We start from the raw sequence: 17384 nt of genomic DNA on the forward strand, positions 1-17384 counted from the left end.
GCCTGAGGGAGGCGGGCGGGAGGGGGAAGATGGCGGCGGCGGGGCGCGGGCTGCTGGCGGCGGGGCTGTTCCGCGGGCGGGTCGCCATCGTCACCGGCGGCGGCACCGGCATCGGCAAGGCCATCGCCGCCGACCTGCTGGCGCTAGGTGGGCGCGGGACGGGCTCCGCAGGAAGCCCCGGTGGGGCGGCGGGGCGAGGCGGGTGTCGGGGGGCGGGTGTAGTTGGAGGGGCGCTCAGGGATGCCCGCGGGCTGTGCTGCCGTGCCCAGGCTGGCGGCGCTCGGGGACGCCGTGCCAGGAGCCCGTGGGTGGCACGGTGTGGCAGGGTCGGTGAATGGCGAGGGGCTGAGCTGAGCTGTGCCTTTCGGCCTCAATCCATGGGCTGGTATAAACACAGAGGTCAGTGAGGTTGTGTTAAACCAGGACCCTTTCTCTCCGACTCTCCCTTCAGCGAGCGCTCATCCTGCTTTAACTAGAGAGTTTACGAGGCTGTTGAACCTTGAGCCTTGCGGAGCAGTATCCTTGAACTGCTGTCCGCACGGTAACATGTTAGAGACGTGGTGCTTCTCCCAGTGCTGCCACGGGAACGTCCTGAAATTGAAGAACATCTTCATCGTGCACGGCGTGGGTTTTCTTTCCACGCTGACTGCAGAGAAGTGGTAAAACCTGGAGTGAAAGGCAGTCTCCTGACTTCCTGATGTGAGGCCAGGAGAGGTGTAGAAATGACTCCTACACCCGCCCTTCCTGCAGATTTTAGCATAAGTGCCAGGGATCATCGGCATCAGACTGGGTTTGGATAGTTTATTATCATTATTGGATTCAGTGCCTTCAGCGCTACTGCTATAGCTCTCGGTGTCACGCTCCTGTGGTTTGCATTGTTGGATTGTGCACCACTGCACTGCATAGTAAAGAGCTTTCTTTGTTAAGGCTGTGCTGGGAGACATCTCTGCCTCTCCTGGCCTTTGTGCTCCAGCTTTCCGCTTGCTTTGTGGAGCTGAATGGAGGATTAGTTCTGTAACCTTTGTGTAACTGGGGAACTAAGCTTTTTTTTTTTCAGGTGTTCTTACATGCTGCTTTAAAGAGGTGCTTTTTAAGCATCATCACGCTGTTGGTTGGTTATGTTACCCAGTTACCTTAAAATTGTGCTTATTTGATCGTCATTGTTTTTCTTAAGCAGAATACAAATAACGAAAGTGTGTCCATAACAAGCTAAGTAGAAAACAATAGAAAACAAATCTCTATAAAGCACATGAGGAAAAAAATGAAGAAAGAGGCTTAAATCTGACTGAATAACCTTCCTTACCAGTAGACTTGCTGGTTACTCCTGACAAGATGATGTCAGGAACTACTTCCGTGTTCACCCTGCCCTGTAGGTAAAGGGGGCTGTGTTCTACAGGCATAGGAGCAGTGACAGATAATGCTACTCATGATGTACATTGTTTTTATAACTACTCTTCTTTGAAGCCTTCTGGGCAAATTTAAACCTTTTATCTGGAAACTTGTGCCCTTGTTCCTAACCCTATCAGGAAATATTCTGGTTATTCTTGGTGAAGAAAATAAAAGGACATAGTGTCAGCTTGCACAATAGGTGCCAAGTGATTAGAATCTCCCCCTCTCCCAATTAGTATATTTAACAAAAATATAGTCTGTTACTGGACCTTATTCTATATCAGGGTGTCTATCAAGAAGCAGTTAAGTTGATAAATACAACTGGGCTATTATTATTCAGTATTTTGTGTTAATTGGTAATTGTGTGTGGCATTTTAGGAGCTTTGTGTTAGTTGGGTGGTTGTGCAAGTGACTGGAGTTCTTAATTTAAAAAAAAAATCAGGAGACCTCAAAGACTGCTGTCTTTACACGTGGTTTTAAGATGGCCACTAATTAAAGGTGAAGCTCCTATTCCTTAGGACGTGTAGTTGTAGTGCTTCCTTCTGGAAGAATTAAACTCCTCTATTTTAATTTTTTTAATATATATAGTTTCACAAGACAGCCTGAGTCAAATGAACAACTTGCTACTCTTTCCTCTGACTAGTTATTTTGAGTTGATTCTGGTGTTTTCTTGATCACATGAGAGGCCAAATTCCACTGTGCAACAGAGGGGGGAAAAAAAAACCACCCACACTTGGCAAGACGTTAACTTTCTCTTTTTTTTTGCTGGTTGAGGATGGTTTATGTTAAAGCAGATGAGCAGCAGACCTGATATGAAGAGATTATTTCTGCTGAAAAGATTATGGAAGGAGCAAACTGGGAGCAAGACCTCCTTGCCTGCTTGGCATAGAAGCTAGTAGTTTGTTTATCCATTATATGAAATTGCATGCCTACTGGAATTGCACTAGGAGTTAATTTGGTGTGCTTTGGTTTAGTCTATGTAGTAGCAATTGCTGAAGCCTGAAAGCTGTCCTGAGCCCACTGGTGTGACAAGAAATTAGACTGGTTGTAGTGTGAGTGCTTCACTTAAATTTGGCACCTGCATTGTTTTTTTCACTGTAGAATGAGTCCTTCAGCCTCCAAATGTTGAAAAAAAAAAAAAGATTACTTGAGCTCCTGCCTATTTTTTTCCTCTCCTTTCTGCAGCTAGGATTCTGCAGTGCCACAGGGAAGGCTCTATTTCTGCTGTCTGTAGTCTGCAGATAGGGATTAATCTTGGGAGGCTATTATCCTTTCCTTCAGTCTCTATAGAGTTTAAAAGCAGACCATTACATTTGCTCACTCCTAGTCAAAACTGCAGCCAGTCATATAGGAAGATTATTTTTGTGGTTTTAGGAGCAAGCATTTTTTTCTAATGAAGACCTGCTGAAACATCTTTAAATCTCTTAATTGATAAATGAGGCAGCTGTGAGCAGAGGCAGCAGAAGTGATGTCTGAAAGCTGCTTTGCTGACTCTGCAACTCACAGGCTATCTTCCCCTCTGCAGGAAGGAGAGGAAACCTTGTGGACATTTTTTTTAATTGCTCTTTTCCTGGCACAGAGGGATCTTGTTGCTAAGAAGCACCTGACATCAGTCATTTCTCTCTGTTGCAAGAACTTCAACACTGTGTTTTCTAGTCACTGACTAATAAATGCACATCCTACAAGATATCTCCATGATGTTACTAAAAAAATAGCATGATTGTGTTAGCTGAAGGATGTTTCATTTTGTCTCCACAGGTTGCAGTGTTGTTATTGCCTCTCGTAAATTTGACCGATTAAAAGCTGCTGCAGAAGAACTGAATAATAGATTTTCTTCCATGAGTCCTGCCAAAGTGACTCCCATAGAGTGCAATATCCGCAAAGAAGATGAGGTAAAGATTAGTGATCTTGTTCTGGGGCTTAACATATCAAAAGCATATTGTGTATATAAATTCTCAGATCTCCAAAGATCTCTGGCCCTCTTGAAAGCAGCTTAGATCAGGGAGAGGTGGAGCAAAGCTCAGTTAAATTGATCTGGATGGATGTGCTTCCCCAGGGAAGCCATTTGTTAGCCACCTAAGCAAAAAAACATTTGTAAATATTGGCAAATATTTTTCTGACCAAGCTTACATATTTCAGGTATTTCTGGGAGACGCAGGCCTTGGAACTGGCATGTTCTACAGCGAGCCAGAGCCCACTTAGCATGATTCTTTGTCACATTGCTGTGACAGAAGTGAGGGGGTGTAAACTTGTGAAGATGGAGACCTCAGAATAGCTCCTTCAAACAGGAAGGCATAGCATGGAATCTCAATGCTTGTGACTTGACTCAAGTGCCCTGCATTGCCAGTTTGGCTTGTATTGAAGGCAAAAGGCCCCTCAGATATAGAATATTTTAGCCATATTTGAAATTTTGGTTACAGTTTGAGGTATGCCTCATTTCAAACTCTACTACTATTCAAGCTGAATTTTAAATTTTTTTATTCATATTACAAAAAATGAAAGATCAAGAGCAAAGGTACTTAATCCAGGTTCTTCAGAAGTCTGCACGCATCTCCTAATTTTTTTATCTCTGTAATTAAATATTTAGAACTCCAACTTCAGGCTGGATTTTTTTACTTTTTGAAGACAGCTAGAAAATCTTCCAGTAACCACTGATTGCTACATTTTTCTAAATCTCTCAAAGTCTCTGTTAACCTAAATATTAATAACCTTCAGTAGCTATGAAGATTCTGGAAATATCCTAATATATGGCCATAAAACAAAAATTAAAATTCTTCCCTTGTGGAACAGTTTGTGCCATAAAATATTTATAATGATCTTGTCAGACTTTCTCTCCTGAAGGAGATGAACCCTGAGGCTGTGCAGTATGTTACTTCACCTACCAGTGAATTTTAGGTTTGTATTTACTGGCATCAGCAGTGCAACATAATAGGTTATGGCAGATGTCAGAGGGCAACTTGCATGGTTAAAGCTACAGGAAAGGAAAGAGGTAAAGAGGAAGAAAGGCTTAAGCCTTTTTTCAGGTCTGCTTCTTGCAGAAAGTACTCTGGCATGCTTAATAACCTTCTGCAGGTGAATCTTATTTCTGTATCAGTCTGAAATTTATTAGTGGGACCTGCAAAGTTCTGTGAGGTGGTGTGAGGCTTGGATGGTGAAATCTTCACTAAACTACCATTCCTTCTTTGTTTCCTAATGTGGCTAAATACCTATTTGACAAAACAAGCTTAAGTGGCTTTGGAAGTTTTTGAAGGTGTTTTTCAAGCCTTCTTTATAGCGCTGTGTAAAGTCTTTAGGCACTATTCTGTGTTATAGGTAGCCATGCTGATACTTGAAGAAACTTCTGTCTTTGCTATTATCCTGCAGTTTTATCATACAATTGTCCTGTTTCCAGATTAATTTTAAACTCTACCCATTTACAGATATGCCAGAGCTTTCTTAGAAGTTTTTGTATGATATTGGTGAAGCTTCTACTGGATGTCTTCTGCCAGTCAAAGTTCTCTTCAACTGTTGTCCTTTCATGTCTGCTTCTATTGAAGCAAGGCTTCAGAGGAAAAAGGCAGATTAAACTCTAGTCTTGAGCTTTTCAGTCATTGATTTAGTCATACTTGTACTCACTTCAGTTCTCTAACTGCTCTTACTTCTTTCTGTTGAAATCCTATTTAGAAAAAAATTGTTATGAAAATTTCATAAGCCTTTTGCTGAAGATCAGAATAAGGAATGCAATTTCTGTTGCATGTTAACATAAGAACTTGTGTACCTGTTAAATATTTCTCCATCCCAGATGCCCATTTCCAAGACCAGATGTTTTATTGGTTAGAGACATCCTGTAATTTTTGTTCTTTAGCTTGTGCCTTTCTGGCTCTGTTCTCTTCAGTTAGTGCTGAGATTCTCAAAGATTGCTAAATCCTGACCATGTGTTACTTAATTTCTAAATTTAGTGTTGGACCAGAAATTTGTGTTTTCAGCTCTTAAATTTGTAGTGAGGATAGCACTTCCTTCCACTTAGGTACTTATGTTTGTAAGTTTAAACTAAACTCAAATTAACAATTGCTAACTTACACTGCTAAAAGCTGTCGGAACTGACGCGTGTGGCAGGTTTTCCACAACCCACTGCTTACTATTGCTTATTTATTATGTTTCCTAAGAGCAGCAATGGTGAAAAATACTTTTTTCCTAATTTGCACTTGCTTGCCTTGTGGAAACTAGAGGAAAAGAACTTTTGGGCTTTTACTTTGATTCAAAGAGTATTGTACATCCACTTTCAAAACCGACTCCATTCTGAACTTAAAATTCAGTGCCTAGGACTTGGGGTGGTAGGAACAGGGATCAGTAAAAGATGTAGTTAAGAATTTTTCTAGCCTAGGAGGCACATACTGAGTAGAGGCAACACAGTAATATAACTCACTTCAGTATTTTCACAAATACAGGAAGAACTTCCTGTTAGAGTGGAAGAGGAGATGAGAGGGCATGGAAACTTTTGTGTTCCCTCATGAAAAGGACAAGACTTGTACCACTGCCTCTGTATACTACTCATTAGTAACACTGCAACTCATTGTTTGCTTTCAGCTTAGTATTAGTGAAGAGTACTTACCTCAGAAATCACAGGAGCACATTGCTGGGTAGAGAGGACAGCCTCTGCAAGAATTTCATGTGAGTTACTAGATCCTCCTTCTTAGCTCTTATACCAGGTACCAAAGAACATGTGCAGGAGAAAAACATTATAAATGTTTCAACAAGGAAAAAAAGAGCTTGGGAGTTAAAGCCCCCTTAAATGTCAGAAGTGATCCATCACAAACTTCAAAGGCCAGGAAGTTTCCCAAAGAACTACATAATTCATTTAGTATATCATTCTCTCTAGCATCTCACTGAAGTGTTTCTCAGAGTAAGTCTTTGTTTTAAAGGAAGCCACCCTGATCACCTGTAGGGGCAAACCATTTGTTATTATAGCATGCAATTTTTTTAATCTCTCCTTCTCCATTAGTTGTTCTGCATTTCTCTAAAGGCCCCTATGAATTTCGTCCTGGTTTTAATTTTATAAACTGGAGGGAGGGACTTTGAATAGGGAAAATTTAAGAAAGATGAAGGTGCTTTCAAATTGCTAGAAGGTTATTTTTTGCCTCCTATTGCAAATCTTAAAGTAAATTACCTGCTTTGAAGATGACATGGTTCATGCCTCTAGTTTGGATCTGTGAAATTCAAGCATTAGAAGGTTTGTTCCTCAGCATGTCATCCAATATGTTTGTTAGTGCTCTTTCTGGCCTAGGGAGCTTACATGTCTAGGTAAGTGGAAGATAAAACCTTGTACTTCTGGTAGGCCACTGCTGCTCTTTAAATCAGCAGTTCAGAATTCTGTTCAGAGTGTCTCCTTTCCACACTCTAGCTCCAGCAACAGCACCTGCTGCTGGACCAGACCCTGAGGGTAAAACCTGTCAATTGGACATCTACAAGACAACTTCAGACAGACTCAATAGAGTGCTACTTAGCACATGCCTTGTGTCTGAGTTCAATAGTAGCTTTTCTTTTCCAATAAACTTTATAGCTTAGCATAGGCTCAGTTGGTTTATAAATACTTAATGCCTGTCTGTGTGAAGCCTGTAGTGAAAGACTGTGGCTTGGTGGGGAGTTGTGGATAAGAGATTCTTTTTGTTGTACTTTTAAATAACACAGCAATAACACAGAGTGAAAATACCTGTTACCACTGTGCCAGAATGCCTATTATTTCTAGCCACCAAATAGCAAATCTCCAACACTTTTTAGTGGGCTCTTTGTCTGTGTGTTTTACTCAGTCAGGGTGACCTGTGAATGCATGTGGACATTTGTCCCTTTTCCCTGTGTCAGTGACTACTGTCATCTCAATTATCTGTGACTATATGCTGCTGCATAATACTTCTAAGTTGCAGTCACAACTAAGTTCCTTATTGCAGACCTCCAATCTTCTGGTTGTCTGAAATCTTGTTATTTTCTATTTTTTAGAAGAATGTCCTAAACTAGTAGCTCTGCTTCATGCAGCTTTGCTTCTAAAGACAGTCTTTAGCTTTTCTAAGAAGTTCTTTCCAAGTGGATTTTTTAATTATAGGAATAGAAAAGTATCTTCTTTACTAGTCCCTATGATTTAAATGGGTTCTACCAGACCCTCCTCCTCTCTGTGCTGCTGGCTGCTGTCACCATGTTTACTGTAACTGGGAGAAGCACTGCAGTGATGCTTTTTCTACAGCACAGAAGACATTGTGAAGATTACTACAGTTGGAGCCATCTGAGCTGTCACTGGAGAGCCTGCTGGCCTTTCCTGGCATTTTGAAAGCAGAACTGATGTGCATTTGTTGCTGTTGGGTATTTAATTCTTTTTTTTTTCCTGAGAATATGGTGCAACAAGTAGGAACAACAACAGTTCCTTAAGTACAACATATGAACCATTTTGAATTGATGTGTTCTAACATTGCTTTAATGTCTCTTCCCCGTGAATTTTTTGTTGTTTTCTGTCTTTTTATGATTCTTAGCATTTTTCCTTCTCTCTCTCACTTTCTCTTTTATCTTTCTGCAGTCAGAATAGCCTTAGTCTGCTCAAATCTTCCTTGTACTGAAACCATTTCTGTTCCATAAATGAGCCCATACTTCAGTGACTTACAGAGAATAATATTCAAAGCAAAATTCTCAGACTGACAAGGAGAAGAGTTTGGTATTGCTGAGCAAAGCATAACTTTTGCTGCCTAAGCAGACACAATTTTCCTTTGCTCACAACAAGCAAAAATTAAAAGCCAGAATGTCCTTGTGGCATGGCTGTTCTCACAAGCCATGGGTTTGGGACTGCTCTCACAGATGTTTTGGTTTTCTGGGGTTTTTTCCCTCACATCCCACAGCCTGCAGTGACTAATATGAGGAATAAGATGACATTCAGAACTTATAGATTGGGTTGAGGTATCAAAATTATTTTCTTAAGACATTTTTTCCTCAGCAGGCACTAGTTTTTCAGTCATTATATGTTTGTTTAGGGCTTTTTGTTTTGAGAGGTACAGCCTTACAGGATCCATACTATCCTGTTAAACTATCCTGCACTGTTAGCAACAAAAGACATATAGCAACTATTTATGAGACTGAGTTGGTAACACTCATTGTTGGATACAGTTAATGCATTGCCTGGTCTTTTTTTTTGTTTGTTTCTGATTTTTTTTCTGTTTCTGTTTTCTACTGCTAACTTAATACGGAGAAAGACTGCTCTATATCCTTCCCCTAGCCCAATCTGTTTGAATGGCAGCATTGCTCCACCTGTTTGGTTTTTGGGTTGTTTTTTTTGTTCAGTGTTTTCTCTGAGCCCAGATGCTAGATTAACTTTTTATATATGCTTGGGTAGGAATAACTGATGCATGGTATATAGTTATGATTGATGATGTAGGCAGGAAACAGTCATGTTGTCCCATTTCCTGTTTCTTGAGATAAAGATTAAATTATTAAGCAGTTGCTATGGAGTTCTTATTACTATCTTGCAATAATATTTTTGCTCAAGAAGATAACTTTTATTTCCGGCATTTTTTAGACTTCATGTTTTGTAGGGCAATTAACCTTCTTGCTCTGTGTTAGAAGACTGGCTATTGCCAACTCATATGTCAGAGCTGTAGTGAATGTACAAAACTTCTAGATAAGGATGATAAAACTCCACAAGATGACTTATGTTCTCTATTTAAAACCATCAGGTACATGGTCAGATAAAAATAACAGCAGCTACATTATATGGAACTCTTTGAGGATCTCATGTGAACCCCTGCACTCTTCTGAAAAACATCAGGAGATTCTTAGTAGGTTGTATGTAGTGGGCTTTTGTGTATGTTTGGTTTTACAAATCTTCAGCAGCTTAAATCCCCTTCTTCTTTGGGTGCTGGTATTTTATGCAGCACCTGCATGATACCAGCAAAATTTCCAAAGTAAATATGGATACAGCCCAGTCCTTTTTGGCTGACTAAACCTGTCATACTGATCTTACAGCCTCTCTGAAGGCTGGACCTTCCCTTTTTCTGTGAAAAGGCTATGAGGGAGAAAGTACTGTCTGAGAATGAATGGGTGTAGAGCTTAATCAGCATACCACACTAACAAATACTGTTTCAGGTAGAAGCTTTGGTGAAGTCTACACTGAGTCTGCATGGGAAGATTGACTTCCTGGTGAATAATGGAGGGGGCCAGTTTGCAAGTCCTTCTGAAGCCATCCGTGCAAAAGGCTGGAATGCTGTGATAGACACGAATCTGACAGGGACCTTCTATTGTTGCAAAGCAGGTAAGGTTTGAGCATTAAGCTTTTTATGTTTATTTGCTTTTGTTTTTTACAGAAATACCAGATAAGAATTGTAAAGTTTCCCTAGCTGCTTCTTTTCATGCACTTATCTGACAGTGGATATTTGTTTTCCTGAATCTCATCCAAAGCTTTACATTAGATGGTATATTACATTTGTTCATAGATACAAACATACATTTAGGCAAGCATGATCTTCTGGTTAAGGCCAGGTTTGGGGAGTCAGTTGACTTTGATACTTATTTGAAAGACTATAGGAAAACCACTTAACTTTTGTGGCCTGTATTCACAGTGTATAGCACAGGAAAATACTTCTCTCCCTTCAGAGACATAAATTTAGGCTTAAATTTAAGTATGGTATGTCATTCTCAGATAGCATCTGGAATGTGGAAATTAAAGTAATTTGTATGGAAACATGAAATGCTGATTTCCATCAAGTGCTTCTTGACAATCATTGAGCCTTACTTGGACCACACCTGTTGCCCCATGGCCTCACCTCTGGATTGGCAAGGCTGTGGTACAAAGAGCAGATTGTTTTTTTTAAACCAGTATGACAAATGTGCAGTGTGATTGCAGTTAAGACTCCAAATTTGGCTTCCACTTGGCAAGTTCATTTGTATGCATTTCTTCTGATATTTATAGGTTATCTTCCTCCTTCATACAGTGTACAATGCCTGGATGCAGGAACATGGAGGAGCCATTGTCAACATTACTGCTGCCGTGAGAAATGGCTTTCCTGGAATGTCGTAATATATATTTTCTTTTTACACTTTCCTGTATTTCCCCCCCAGAATTACTAGCTGTTCATAAACACTTCAGAAAGGCATGACTGGGCAGCAGCAGAATATGGAAATATAGTAGTTAGATCAAGAGAGAGCAAGAGTATCACTTGGCTGTACGTGTGCTGATCTCTTACTAATCCAGTAGATGGCATCTCTGGTCTCTCTGCACTTGCTTGTAAGAAACTGTGGAGCAAGTCTTGCCAGTGATGCTTTCATTGGAAATGGCTCCCTTTTCTGTTTGGTTTTTTTTTTTTTTTTTAATTTTGAAATTGAGTTTCTGTTGAAGAAATATAAAAATACATTTTGAGCAAGCATTGCATTTTCTCTCTCTGTCCTGATTCAGGGTTGAAAGGTTTCAAACCCCAAATTTTTTAAGGAACAGCAGAATATTTTCTCACTAGCTTGTTCTTGGCAGTACAGAATAAATATTGAGATCCACAAGGTGGTGCTGAAGCTACAGTTATTTGAGTATCTCCACTGTGGTATCTGGTTCTGTTGTCATGGCAAATAAACTGAAGATGTATTTGAATTGAACTAAGAGGGAAAAAAAAGCTAATTCTGAATAACAGTGGAAAAATTTCTAAAGTAATGTTGTATGTAGATGGATAGACAAAACTACTTTAAAATTAAATTGAGTTGAAACTTCTTGCCTTTACAAGTCCAGCCACCACTCATGCCAAAAATGACCTGATAAGAGTTTTCCATAAGTATTAATTTTGAACATAAAAGTTGTCATGTTTTCTCATAGTGTGCCTGGAGATTATTTATCTCTGGCCAAAACATATGAATAAGTTATGCTTCCTTATGTTGTTCTTAAATTTTTCTAATTCTTTCCCTGTATTTGAGAAGCTATTACATCTATCTCCTCGCAGTCTGTTTTGTTAGGCTAAAGCAACTAAATTCTGTTCATTTTTCCCTGACTCCAACTGTCTACTATTCATTACTGCAGAAATTTTGTCTGCATTTGTTCAAACTTGTAATAATTTCAGACTAGTTTCCTACAGGAGCAAGGTGTAGGAGTTCACTCTGACTTTTGTATCTCTATCTCCATCCACCTAGAATAATTTTTCAATAGTGTCTTATTTTAATCATGTTTTTCAGAAGATTTAAACAATCTGTCAGACCATTGTTCTTCCAAGTCTTGCTTTACCTGTGCAGCCTACAGGTAGTTTTACACAGTTTGAACTTCAGATGTTTCTCTTTTTATCAGGCTTCTTCTGCATAAGAGTGTAGTTGATCCCATGTCACACCGGGGAAGAGATTTTAAGTATTTCCAGCAATGACAGAAATCACAGCATAGCTTGTTTAAACAGTGAAGCTATGGTCAAACTTGTAAACTAGAGTATCTGTCTCTTCCAGATGCTTGGTCCAACCTCAGAAAACTACTCTGAAAACCCTAATGAGGCTGCAGTAGAATTAATATTGGACACTCTTAGCTGAGGGAACAGATGCTTCCTTTGCTTTCTTTTCTCCCCAGGCACACAGGAGCTGCCAGAGCTGCAGTGAATAACCTAACCAAGACTTTAGCTTTAGAATGGGCTCACAGTGGAGTAAGAATCAACAGCGTTGCTCCTGTAAGTAATGGCAAATGAGCTGATTAAAATTAGCTGTTACACATGTTCATAGTTAGAGCTTTTGGACCTAAATGAATTTTTAAATGTATAAGAAATAACTGTTTGTGGATTATTTATGTATTTGTTTATTTATAATTCCCTCACTGTGTTCTTGGGTCATTTGAGAGCATTTTGTACTTTTGGATGATGAGTCAGAGGATGTGGGATAAAATTGCTTCTGCTTTCTCCTTTGACTTGGCACACTTGGTTTTTAGTTTTTTTTATAGCTAAATGAAATTACACCAGTAGGAGCTGGTGACCTGTCTTACAAAGCCTTGACATGAAATTACTGAATGCTCTGTAATGGATACATTACTTCTGCATTCAGGAAACTTTTTTTGTTTGACATTCAGGTATGCTGGTGGCTTCCACCTATGTTTACAAAGTTATTTTGAAAATCTCAGAAGGTCTCACATAATGCCTTTTACTTTGTCTTTTACATGTTAAGTTAGCTTAGCTTTAGGCATATAAGGGGTCTGTCATTTCTCCCAGAGAAATCATATGTAAAAATATGTGTTTTGATTTTTTTTCTTATCAAATTCATGCAGACAGGAAACCACTATACAGGTCAGCTAAAACATGCCTGCCACATTTCTGAGGAAGTAGACAGCAGGTAGAGTTGTTTTAAATAACTGTATAGAAAGAGCAACTATGTTTTGTAGGGCAGTGTTGCAGATACAGAGGTTATATAGAAGCTCTAGCTTTGCATGATATTTGAGAATGTGTGATCTACTGTAATCTTCCCATATCCACAATTTATTTTGCACACTTACTCCCCCGAAATCGAAAGAGGAAACATAAACTTTGTCCAGCTACTTTTACAGTCAGAGTTTAGCTTATCTCACAGTGAGGGTCATAAGTGAGGTGTCATATTTGTTTAAGTGATCCCTAGGAAGATCTTGTCACTATTTTTGTAGAATGTCTGTATATTCTGTTGTGCCTCTTGCCCTAAAACATCTGTCTCCCTTTGTTTGGCATAGCACAGAATACTTAATGGCAGATGTGTGTTGATCATTCAGGTAGAATCTTTTATGTAACCTTGATGAGACAAGATTCATCTGGAGACTTGTTAAATATTAAGAGCTACTGGCTTGTATTTCCTGTTTATCTGTTTTTTCTGATTTATCAAGTCGTGGGGAAGTAAGTAATTAAGCCATCATTATTATGTGAATATACTTTTCAGGCATGCTAATTACCTAATGAATCATGCTGATTATGTATTATAGCACATGTCAGAAGAAGTTTTTGACAAGCAAGCACTTCAGGGCTCTGGCTCTCTCAGAAGCATTTGCTACCTTTGTTACTATGCTGGTAACAAAAGTCCGTGTTGTAGTTAAAATAATACTTCTGTCACCTTTGTGGACCCATCAGGTCTGTGGTAACAATACAAAACTGTTACTGCTTTATGGGAGGAGAATAACTTGTAGGGAATGGATACATAAAAAGGAAAATGTGCATTCTGAAACAAATAGTTTCATATCCTCACATTATACAGGTATCTTAGAAATCTTAGTATATGCTTCATGGGTGAATTCAAATGTTGCTGTTTTACTTAAACTTGAGTCCCAAAGGTTCTGTCCTAACTGATGGATGTATGGTGTTCACATTGCCATCTTCCTTCTCCATACTAAACTGGACTGTATGGTCATCAGAGCAAACACAGTCATCTTTTTCTGTTTCCACAGCAGCTAAACAGGAAGAGTCAGAATGCTGACTGAAATCTGTCTGCTTCTGTAACTCACAATAAATCAGGCTAGTGCTCCTACAGATGATAAAAAAACTTGAGAACTTGTTCCTGAGGCTTTGTACTTTTGTACTGTAATTTAACATAAAATGCTTGTAATTTCAAAGCAGCCTCTGAGTTTCTTTATACTCCTCTTTTTTGTTATTGAAGTGACAGCAGAGAATTGGAATAATCAGAATTACTGTGCTTGAACAGAGATGTGGCTAGCAGCCAAATTACCTTCTTGTATAAATTATAGTATTCCATTACATTCAAAAACTTGCATTCAAGTGCTCTTTAGATAGCTCAATCCCACCGAAAATCAGTAATGACAACTTCACAATTTTAGAATTAGCAGTTTAAATGTTTGCAAGAGAACTTAATTTTCACTGTGCTGTTTTGAAATAGGGATTGGTATTTTCGGAAACTGCTGTTGCAAACTACGGGGAACAAGGTGTAATGATGTGGTTAAAGAGCATACCAAAGGTTCCTGCCAAGAGGTCAGCTGTTCCTGAGGAGGTAACGTATTTCAGAGCACTTCTGATACTGATACTTCTGTGTCTCTGTTTTAAAGCCACTTTATTATATGGAGAGCAAAAAAGATTTCATTTTTCACTCTGCTGGCCTATTTAGAAAGAAGAAAGCTTGTAGCAATGTGTAGTTGTGCCAAGTGGGAGACTTAACCAGTAGTCACTGTCATACAGAAAATTTAATTCAGCTGCTTCTTACAGCTGAAGTGTTTGATAGTAGACATTATTCCTTGAAAAAGTTCACTTCAGCAGGAAGGACAGAAAGAATTAATATTAAGAGAGAAAAGTGGATCTTAAAAGTACTTGGCTTTGTTCCACCAAGAATATGTATCTTTGATAAACTGATCAACCTTTTTTTCTGTTGTTTTTTTGGTATCTGATACTGATCTGTGACAGCTTACTGGTTTTCTTTTGTTAAGTGCTTGATGTTTGTGCTGGAAGGATGGCTGTAAGGCTGTTACAGTTTTCATTACTGTGTAGAAAATGTTACTATGTCTTGCCTGTAAAAGTTTTCACAATCTTCTTTGACATGAACAATTCCCAGCAGTTTAAGAAAGATTAAAATTGTCATTCTTTTGCTAGATCTCTCCTGCAGTATGTTTCCTGCTATCTCCAGCTGCATCATTCATAACTGGTATAACCATGGTTGTGGATGGTGGCCAGAGTTTGTACAGCCATACCCTGGAAATACCTGGTAAGAAATGTGCTACAAAATAATGCCCTTCAAGTGACTGAAGTTGGGCAGTGGGAGGACACAAAAATACAATGTCTAGTTTCCAAATCAACTAAGTAAATTCTTTTATTTGTTTTCCTCAGATCATGACAGATGGCCCTCACCACCAGAAGGAAAAAATTCTGAAATGCTGAGAAAGCTTCTCTCTGGCGAGTTCAAGCCAAAGCTGTAGAAGAAAGAGATTTTACCTTGTTCCCAGTTGCACACTTGCTGATAACTCACTTTTGTGATTTGGCCTTATTATTCTCAGTAATAATTTTTTTTGCTCATATGTAGCTACATAAAGTGCCTTGGTTTTTTTGTTGGGTTTTCTTTTTGGTTTGTTTATGTTTAAAACTTTTGAAAGGCTTTACATTGTACATTTCTCTGAAAACACTCACCCTGAAAACGTTCAGTCTTTTGAGAAGGGAAAAGATACAAGAGACAAAATATCTGTTTGCATGGACATTAAGTAATGAAGAATCCCAGCCAGAAGTGAATAAAAAGAATACTTATTTTGAAGTGAAGGTAGCCAAGAGGGAATGTTTTGGAATCCTTCTATTCTTGATGAATTTAGGGAGAAGGTAATTTAAATCTTTTACTATTAGCTGTATCAGTAACCCTTGGGGTAAGTGTTAGCTCTATACTATTTCTGTTCAGCCACACACTGAGTGTTCATCAGTGGTTTTAAAGACCATGTAGAGTAAGTATTTCTCTGAAAATAATTCAAAATAAGAGGAAATACTGTTATTTATGTTTCAAACAAATGTGGCATATCGTATTGGGAATGTTTGGAATTGTTTACAGATATATTGACATAATGGAGTTAAGCTGGCTGTAACTTAAATTTGGTTATTGAATAAGCAGATAAATACAGTGATGGAAAACATTATAGATTCAACAATTTAGCATGCAAAATCTGGTGTAAAATGCAGTGCTCTCTGCAGTATGCTATACTAGTAAAGGAGAAACTTGGAATTCTTCCTTTGCCAGTTAAAATGCCTTCTATCCATACTGTGTTGTCTGACAATGTTAACAGAATTTTGTTCATTATTTGTTAGGTGTGATTTTTGTGAACAATGCAGAGATGCCATTTAAAACCCAGAAATCTTGTAATACATCACTTGAAGAGGCTATATTTGTACTTTTTTATTCACTGTAAGGCAAATGTTCCCATGTCTGCTAATTTTAGGGAAAATATAAAAAAAAAAGTAATGACTGTGTTTGTTTACTGTAACAGCTGAAATTCATGGAATCAGCTTGCTGCTATAGAAGGGAACTTTTAATACTTCATTTTTGACTGAATGTAATGTAAAATGAATATTCATTTTTGACTGACAATTGTTTGTTCTCTGCAAAGATGTTTGACCTTTGTGTCTTTCAGTAAAAAATGTTAGATAACTAACTCTAGAAGTCTAGCCCATTGCACTGAAGTGAAATTTAGTTCATTAAGACATTATTTCTACATTCTTACCATCTTTCTGGAAAAGAAGGTGTTAAACATGAATATGCTTGAGACTTGTGGAACTTACTTTCTCTTTGTTTGACTGTGAGTTTCTGTGATACATGTGCACTGTGGATTTAAAGTGAAATGGAAGTGAATTGATTACTTTTATTATATCCCAGAACTGGTCACTGGAAGATTTGAGTACCAACCTGGAAATAATAAATTTTTCATCTTGCAAATTTCCTCTTTAACTATGCTGGAATGTGAATATTCATAAAGAGGGGAAGTTTATATGTAATGATGGTGAAATTCATCATTCACCTCAGGAAATCATGAGAACATTAGAAAGGTGAGCATTCTCCTTTGTGGGAGACAGGTTCAGTCTGCAATTAATAAATTCCTTCACAAGTAAAACTATAACAAACCTTTCTGCTTGTGCCAAATACAATTTGACCTTGCCTTCTTCAACTTTCAGCAAAGCAAGAGTTGTACTTAGAAAAGATGTAAGTTAGTTCTTTAGAAGAGGCTGTGTGTGCTGTGTATTTTAACTGGCAGGAAGTTGAAACAGGCAGCATTTGTGGAGCCATAATATCCTCAGCTTAGTGTAATAGAAGAATATACTCAAAATACTCTAGGGGTAAATCTGGTTTAAAATTATAGAAAATACATACTATGGAGGAGAAGGGGATATATCAGTGTTCCCTGCTTTTTCTTGCTTTTGCTTTTTTCTCCCCAGTAATAATACTAGGGTTTCCCCCATGAGCTCAGGCTTACTGTGCATAACATTAAAATGTTTATCACCATTTGTTAGATATTAGGATAGTAACTCCCTTACTGTAATGGTTTTGCAATAATCATGGCCTTTCTTTTTTTTGTTTGGGTTTTTGGTTGGTTGGTATGTTTGGATTTT

At 38.5% G+C, this 17384-nt stretch overlaps 1 protein-coding gene across 1 annotated transcript; it reads left to right on the forward strand.

Annotated features, from left to right (window-relative positions):
* Positions 1–16: 16 nt before the first annotated feature.
* PECR (peroxisomal trans-2-enoyl-CoA reductase) lies at positions 17–16898 on the forward strand. The gene is made up of 8 exons (XM_085066861.1): positions 17–147; positions 3148–3281; positions 9487–9652; positions 10332–10413; positions 11927–12023; positions 14194–14304; positions 14898–15009; positions 15132–16898. Exons 1-8 carry the CDS (start codon positions 30–32, stop codon positions 15218–15220), a joined length of 909 nt encoding a protein of 302 aa, XP_084922987.1. The 5' UTR covers positions 17–29; the 3' UTR covers positions 15221–16898.
* Positions 16899–17384: the final 486 nt, after the last annotated feature.

Source organism: Lichenostomus cassidix, chromosome 7, assembly GCF_008360975.1.
Source record: "Lichenostomus cassidix isolate B80296 chromosome 7, HeHo_3.0, whole genome shotgun sequence".
Lineage (NCBI taxonomy): Eukaryota > Metazoa > Chordata > Aves > Passeriformes > Meliphagidae > Lichenostomus > Lichenostomus cassidix.

Bases quoted from the DNA above. Each gene is read 5' to 3' on its own strand.
- PECR (XM_085066861.1), top strand. From the start codon at position 30: ATGGCGGCGGCGGGGCGCGGGCTGCTGGCGGCGGGGCTGTTCCGCGGG. The intron at 10,414-11,926 runs GTAATATATATT...TTTTCTCCCCAG, and splicing joins AATGGCTTTCCTGGAATGTC to GCACACAGGAGCTGCCAGAG. The intron at 15,010-15,131 runs GTAAGAAATGTG...TGTTTTCCTCAG, and splicing joins CCATACCCTGGAAATACCTG to ATCATGACAGATGGCCCTCA.